Here is an 8,502-nt window from a genome sequence, read left to right on the forward strand (position 1 = left end):
ATAATAATAACACTTGCAAGAAATATAAACAAAAGCCAATCTTTGATGATTTAATATTGGCTAGTACTTAAGGAATTAAGAAATTAGATATATATATAGATAAAAGGTAAAATGTAATAGATCTAAAAAATGTTAATCAATTGACACATCATGCGAAGTAAAAACCATAATAAAAGATGATGAATGAAGAAAAGATGACTAAACTATGAGAATTATTAAATAAGAAATAATAGCAAAAAATATTTCAAAGATCTTAATAAACAAAACAATGAGTTATATAATATTTTATTAGATTGAATGAATAAATTAACTTGAAAAAATAGAATATAAGTAAGCTCTAATTTTTTGATGAGTTACCTTTTAACATTTGAAGAGTATTGGCAATACAATGATTTGATAGCAAATCTCTGTTTATGGAATGTCAATAATCAGTAGAAAAAGCAATAGATAAAAAAAATTAAAACATAAGATATGTTCAACATTTTTATAATATAAGATAATTAAACTTTAAAACATAAAATAAATAAATTATGTAAATGAGTGATGATCATATAGACTTATGTAAATGAGTGATGATCATATAAACTTACAGAAGATATTAGCATTGAAAAAAATAATTTAGAGCTGTAGCAAGAATATAGTATAGAATTTTTGTGATAAAAACAACTAAGATGCATAGAAATTCTAGAGGTATATTCATATTGTTTTTTATTGATATTGAGAAGGATTGTAACTGAATATAGAAAAATTGATTTGATGAACATTAAGAAAAAAATGTGGCTATTAAAGATATGTGTGCTAGAGCACAACTAGTAATACATAGCAAGGTTTAAAAATTGCGCAATCGGTATTGAGACGTTTTTCTTTTGTGAGGCGAGGCCTAAGCTTAGGCGTTTTGAGTGTAAGTCTTAAATCCAAAAATGCGCAAAGTGAAATAAATGTTAAAGTAGTTTTAATATAATACTCAAAAATATGTTAAAGAGTAACAATATTAACTTTTTTATGAACTATGAAGTGGCAAATTGACATAACACATGAAACAAATTCACAAATGTAAAATGAAAGTGATAAATTGCGTTAAATAGAATTGAAATCTAAATATTACAGAAAAAAAACAACATGAAATATAGGACTCACGTAAAAATATCCTATAGTATTAAGTTAAGCTTCAACATTCTTTCTTTCTAAGTTCCCTACTCATCCACATTCAATACTAAAAAAAATTTGACATATACAAAACTAAAGAATATATCTGCAACAGTCATCAATGAGGGGTCTTTATTTGAGTCATTATCATAACAGTTGATCTCTCCACTATCTCATAATGTGGAGTTCAATGCCTCTCAATCTCTTCTTCTTCTCACTTTATTCAATCATCTTAGTCTTTCATATAATAGTTGTCATAAACATAACATAAGATGAGAATAATATCAAATTTAGGAGGTAGTAATGTATATATAATATATAATAATATCGTTGAGGACATATGCCTCACGTTAGTAAAGGCGGGCCTCAGCCAAGCTGAACATAAGCCGCATAAAGAAGCTTGAGCATAAGCCTCGAGGCGTTTTTTTCACTTGTGAATTAGCGCTAAAGCGGCTCAAGGAGAGCCTCATATTGCGCAATTTAAACAATGAATAATAGTAGGGTAGTATCAAAAGGTTTTCATACTATTAGGATAGCTAAAAATAGAATTAAAATATATATCTTTTTATTGGTTTTAATGATGTTTATAAGGTTTATAAAAATGAATTAACTTATATTTTTAGTAGTAAAATTATAATTCCAATTAACGAGACACCAACAACAAGTCACAAGCTTTACCCCTAACGTGGGATCGGTATACATGATCATTTTCATTGTGTCATTAAGAGTCAAATATCATTTAAATGAATAAAGAATTCATTCTAATATTTTTTAACCAAGTTTTTTAGATCTACTCTAATCTTTCTTAACATAAGCAAATCTATACACTCTACTCTCCTAATCGGGTCATTGAGATAAAGAAATAAAAAATATTATATATTTTAAAATATATATTTTAAAGAAATTATAAAAAATTATTTATTATTTATTATATTAATTATTAATATATATATATAATATATATATTAATATATATATATATTGAATATAGATATTAAATAGATGAAGGAAGAACCAAGTTTAAAATTACGTGATTGGGTATTGAGGCATTTTTTGTTTGTAGAGGGAGACGTAAGCATCAAATTAAAAAAAAAAATTGTGTGAAGTGAAAATAAAGGTTAAACTTGATTTTTTATATAATACTCAAATAATATGTTAAAGGATAACTTATTAACTTTCTATTGAACTATGAGGTAAAAATTGTATATATATAATCAGGTTTAAAATTGTGTAACTGCAGCCTCGAGGCGGTTTCGTCGTGAGGCGAGGCGTAAGCCTCGAGGCGTCGTCGAGGCGTAAGCCTCACGAAGACAGAATGGTAAATGAAAAATTAAGGATTTTAGCAGGAATAATAAGCAATATTGGCAAATAGAAAGTAGCATGCAATAAATTATGTCCCAAAGTACAAAATCACAAAATATTAGTTTAAACAAAAACTCCAAAAAAATATGAATGAAATACATATCCATCACTAAATGGGTCTTCAAGTGAATCTTCTTCTCCAATTGTATCTATGAATGCCATGTCATCTTCATCATCAACATGACTCACTTTTCTCTTCCCTGTTCATTAAAAGAAAAGATCATTAGCATATTAATGGATGAACCACTCATATCAGGCAGACTGGCAGAACATATACCTTTACTTGCATAGCTAGTAGAGTGTGTGTGTGGTACTAGTGGATGGACCCGTTTGATCTGCTTCGCCCTCAATACATCCACATTTAGATCTTCTACCTGTAAGTCTGATAATGACAAATCTGCCTCATCATCTATGAATCACTCATTATCAGACGACACATATCACACACCAATGGGTCCTCATATCTTTCAACCCCTTATTCCTCAACCTCCTATCTCTTAACCTCTTGTTGTCATTATGTATACGAGGGAGTTCATTCTGAGTGTAGATAATCGATTCTTCTCTTTGTTTGCACTTGACTATATGTACTCCCAATTTCGCTCACACCATAAGAAGAACAAGTGAGGCCCAACACTCTCTGCTTCTCCTCTATCTGCTCCTGCCATAGTCAGTCGTACTGCTCCATAGGACCCGTGCACCTCTATTATGATAGTTGGAGGAAGAGCCCTTTCCACTCTCGCTCCAAAATAGGCACCTTGGTCGACCTTTCATCAAATTGCTGCTGTTGTAAGTGTTTGACAGGGTAGTTTTCTTCATGTAAGCACTAATTTCTTCCTTCACATTGCCCGGCACTTTGCACAAGGTGCTTACGTTCTTGTGAGAGCATGATAAGTGCTCCTTCATGCGGGTTACTCCGCCTTCACACACTTTCTCACAAAAGTTGCACTTTAAATAGACATAGCTTTTCTCTCCGCCGCCAATGTCAACTTGTACACTATACTTCAAGAAGGGTCCCTCCGCAATGACGTATTCGTCTTTTATTTACCTCTAACCATGTCTCCTAAAGCAATAAATCAAATACACAAAAAAAATCAAAAAACTAAAACCAATTTCTCTTAAACTCTGCAAATATATTCTAAACTTAATAAAAATAACCTAAAATCAATGTGGAGTACTCCTAGAGGGGCCGAAGTTTCACTTCGCCGGAGAGGGCGGGCCGGGGAGGAGCGGCGGGAAGCAGGCCGACCAGTGCGGGAGGGCTTCGTTTTCGCGAACAGGGAGCTGGAAGCGGGTTTTTTTCGGAAATGAAGGGGGCTGTGCGGGTTAAGGGAGGAGAGGGCTTATTTAAGTGGGTGGGACCTAGCGTGTGAGGCGTACGCCTCTCCAGAATTGCGCAATTGCGCCTCTGAGGCGCGCCTCAGTCCAGTGAGGCGTACGCTCATCCAGGTCCAGAATTGCGTAAGCCTCGAGGCGTTTTTGGTTGAATTGCGCAAAGGCGCGCCTTGAGGCGCGCCTCTAATTGCGCAATTTTAAACCATGAATAATATATATATAATATATCTATATATATATATATTATATATATTATAAATTAAAATTTTGCATAAGATGTAAATGATAAGTGATAAATTGTGTGAAATAGAATTGATAGCCAAATATTACAAGAGTAAAATCATATTAAATATAAAAATTGCATAAAATTATCATATAACATCAAGTTTAACTCCAAATTTTTTCTCAGTTCCTACTCATCCACATTTTAATTTCTAAAGAAAGTTGAAATAGTTGGCAATAACTTAAAATCATTTGCACTGGCATCATTGAGGGGGTCTTTATTTAAGTTATTTCATAATAAATTGGTCTCTCCCCTGTCTCATATATGTGGAGTTCAATGCTTCTTAATCTGTCCTTCTTCATTATTTTACTCAAATTCCTCTTTCATAAATTCTTTTCATCAACATAAAGATGAGATTAATATTTTTCAAAGGAAGAGGGGCAATTGGTGGTGTGTAACTATTATGTGATCCACAATAGTGGCTGCGAAAGCAGTGGCTGCATCAAAGGCAGCAGACTTGAGGTTAAGGCAGTTGAAAGGAAGTTGTTACGGCTTATGGGTATATGAAAAAGTGATTTATTCTGGGCTTTAGTAAAATTCATATAGTTAATATATATTATATGTATATATAAATATATATATATATTATAATATATAATTATATATAAAATATATAATATGTATATATATACTATATATATGTATATAATATACATATATATTATATATACATATATATATGTATATAGATATATACATATATATATGTATATATATACTATATATATGTATATACATAATATACAATATATAGTGTATATATGTATATACATATATATGTATATACATTAAATAAGGTATATATATATATACGTATATGTATATATATCTATATACATATACATATATATCTATATACATATATATATACATACATACATATGAAGCATAAGCCTCATGCCAGTGAGGCCAAACACGCCTCAAGGCTGGCCTCGCCCTAGTTGAGGCACAAGTCTCATAGAAAAAATTTGAGGCGTTTTTCTTTGGAAATGCGTTGAGGTGGGCCTTAAGCTTAGCCTCATATTACACAATTCTAAACAGTGGGAGAGACCAAAGAGTTTTGTTTACATTAGTATTTTTTCAATTACTAAGATTAAGTTACTATCTTTTTCAATTGATTTTTCAAAGGGAACTCAAAGTGAGATGCATTAATGCCTGTTTTTCATAGATAACAAAGTTATAATCAATAAGACATCTACTAAAAATATGAGACAGGTTGGAAAAATGGAAAAAATAAGTGTATAGTATATAAAGGGCTTAGGATTAATAGAACAAATGTCGAGCACATGACATGCAATTTATTAGGCTTGCATGTGTGATATTAATTTTTATGAATCAATATTACCAGAATATAAAGTACTATCTATAAGTGATATAGTTGAGTATCTTGGAGTTGGCACCTCTTTCAGAGCAGGACTCGTTGCCTTAAGGACAATGCTCACCACCAAAAGTGCCTGGCAAGCTCTTTACAATGCCGACACTCATAGGGAAGGCTCGCAGTAAGTAGCACATCATTGAAGATTGACAAGTGGATGAACCTCTCTTGGATATTTTCAACCAACACCGCCTTACAACGTACAACCTTCACCGCTTCCTTTGGCACAACCACTATAAGCTTATTCGGCTCCACGCCAACAATCCCGCTCTCCTCAATGGTCATTGACTTTTTCTTACTTGAAGGAACGCTATAGTTCTCACTGCCTCCCACTGACTTGCATTTATTAAGGAATTTTCTTACCTTCTTGTTGGTCATGTTGGCATACTTAAAAGGACTTAGATCAACCATCTCAAACTAATTGCAAACACTTGGGGCTAAATGAAATGAGTGCAGCAACATCACACCCTAGTTGCTATTGATAGTAGGTCAAATCAATATCATAATGAGAATATCAAGGGAGGCACATAGATTGAGGCAACAATATGTTACGCCGGTCCAGCTTGGACCGGCTCAACCTGGACCGGCCCAGCCGGTCCAGTTCTACAGGAGGCGGACACCAAGCCAGACGGAAGAGAGAGGGAGCCAGGGAGTGGGGTCCACTTGCAATTCAAACATGGATTAAGTGTTTTTGGAGGGAGATAGGAATCACTTGAAATACTCAAGTGGTACCTATCACAATAATAATAGGGTAGTAATCCTTACTCTCTATTCTATTGTTTAGTATTGATAATAACTAATTCTCGCCTTAAATTCACTTATCATTTTCGTAACTCACCATTCAAATGAGCAAGTGAATCAGAAAACAAAATGTATACTCATATATGCCCATGTTCGTAACCCACAAGTATCTAAACAGATTCTTTTCAAGGAACTCTGTCAAGGGGAGCATGCGGTCAAAGCAGTACTTCCCTAAAATACGCATGGCTCCGCAGAGCAGTTGCTAGTATCAACCTATGAGCAAATGACCACTCCACCCCTACAAAGATCACAACATGTAGACTTTCCTTAGAAGATTAAACCATGAGTGTAATCATTGTTGACAAGCTACTCCAAAGTATTTTCCCAAATCTATGCTCGCCCTAATAGTAACTCACTTAAACAAAACTTGCTTTCCCGTAACAACTATTCGTTATCAAGGCAACACGCCTATCACAGACATCCCTAATCAAGATACATGAAGCGCACACCTCAAAAACATCCATGACCATGACTTTACTAACTAAACTTGTCGCTAACTCCTAGTAACTTCCAACCAAGGTGACTCATCTCTCATTCTTAAGGACTCACCACTCATTTTGAGGAGCTTTCCATAACAAACTCGCCCTATATGTTGGATCTCGAATGCCCAGGGCACTCAACCTCAAGGACTCGTCCAATATACTCGCTTAAGCAAAGGGGGTCATTTCAGAAATAGAGAACCACATATATATCATCAAACTAGTCCATATCTTTGTGTCAGTTTGTATGGGTCATATTATGTACAATTATTTATTTATTTATTATATGTGTAATTTTTCCTATAGTTCTCTTAACCCTATGAATATAAGCCGAGAGACATATTTTGGACTTCAAGCTGCTAGGAGTATTACAAAGGCATTATAGCTTTCTACTCAATCACCATAACTTTCCTCACTTGATTCACTAGCTCTAAATAGCCAAGGATCTATTAGAAAAGTTAAGTACCATCCATGAACAAATTTGGATCCAACACATGCCATTAATTCCACTGCATCCATAGCATAGAATCTCCCAAACAGCTTCTTACCACTAAATAAATTGATTAAAAAAAGCAGTTCAAACCTTGCTAACGTCTATAAAAAGCAGTTCAAACCTTGCTAACGTCTTTAAAAAAAAAAGTATGATCAGAATCGATCAAAGTTAAACACACGGGCAAAGTCCATGATTCAAATTGATCCAAATAGCAACAATTACAACTAAATAATACAGTACTACTCATTAAGCCAAAATTCACAGATGGCCGATCTACAGATATAAATGCCAATTAATTCAAGCAATACCTATCGAAAATAGCATCCTAAATGAAAATTAATAAGAATTGAAAACAGAAATATGTATAAGAAGATGGCCAAGTCATCCCATCTCACCTCCCATTTAGCGAAGGAGGCCGGGGTTGAATGAAAAGAAGCGAAACTGCAAAGTGAGACTAGGGAACTGCTCAACCTGGTTACTTTCTTCAAAGAAGGTACTTGCATTTCGGAAAGGGAAAATCGCAACCTGAAATGTTTGCATGAAAATAATAGAGCATCAGGTAGAAGGAGCTAGAAATGTTCTCTCTGTTCTCTTTCCTCCATGACGTTCGTCCTATGCCGATGAAAAAATGACGGTCCTTTAACTTTGGTGTCGCCGGCTGTGTCTCTACGACTGGAGATGATGGCGTGAGTGGTTAATGGGGTCGATATGCCACAATGGCGAGCAGGAACTTAGGACTCCGCTCCGTTTGTTTGCAGTTTACAGCATTAGGGTTTTTAATTTTAGGCAGAATTGAGAAATTATTAAGTGTGGATATAAAATGGAGAGAATTTTTTACAGTGCTTTTGAAAAAAATAGTAAAAGAATAATAAATATTTAATTATAAAATATTATTATTATTCTTTTTGCTGTGTTTTTTAGTAAAAACTCAATATAAGCGTAGCATATATTCAATTATTTAATAAATATTAAATATTTATTATCATTTTACTATCCTTTTGCGAAATCACAATAAAAGTGTAGTAAAAGAACAGCAAATTCGGACGGTTCTCTACGTCTGATGTTCGCACAGAATAATAAGTCCAGGTGGAGAGTCTAATTGTAGTGTTTATAGTTGTGTTAAAATTTAATATATCTAAAACGATGAATAATCAAATTTAATTTATGCCAATTGGTATCATATTTTTTGAGCTTTAAATGACTAGTTCATATAAAATAATAAAGAACATTT

The 8,502-nt window shown here is 33.5% G+C and overlaps 1 protein-coding gene across 4 annotated transcripts in view; it reads right to left on the bottom strand.

Moving 5' to 3' along the window:
• The window catches only part of LOC110105758, a 22,079-nt gene extending 14,026 nt beyond the window's left edge, over positions 1-8,053 (bottom strand). For all 4 annotated transcript variants that reach the window (XM_020835377.2, XM_028693025.1, XM_020835379.2 and 1 more), the window contains exon 1: positions 7,667-8,053. In XM_020835377.2, the coding sequence (XP_020691036.1) occupies positions 7,667-7,774 (108 nt within the window). In that variant the 5' untranslated portion in view covers positions 7,775-8,053. The remainder of the gene's footprint in view (positions 1-7,666) is intronic.
• Positions 8,054-8,502: the final 449 nt, after the last annotated feature.

The sequence above is a fragment of the Dendrobium catenatum genome, unplaced genomic scaffold (genome assembly GCF_001605985.2).
Source record: "Dendrobium catenatum unplaced genomic scaffold, ASM160598v2 fragScaff_scaffold_215, whole genome shotgun sequence".
NCBI classification, from domain to species: domain Eukaryota; kingdom Viridiplantae; phylum Streptophyta; class Magnoliopsida; order Asparagales; family Orchidaceae; genus Dendrobium; species Dendrobium catenatum.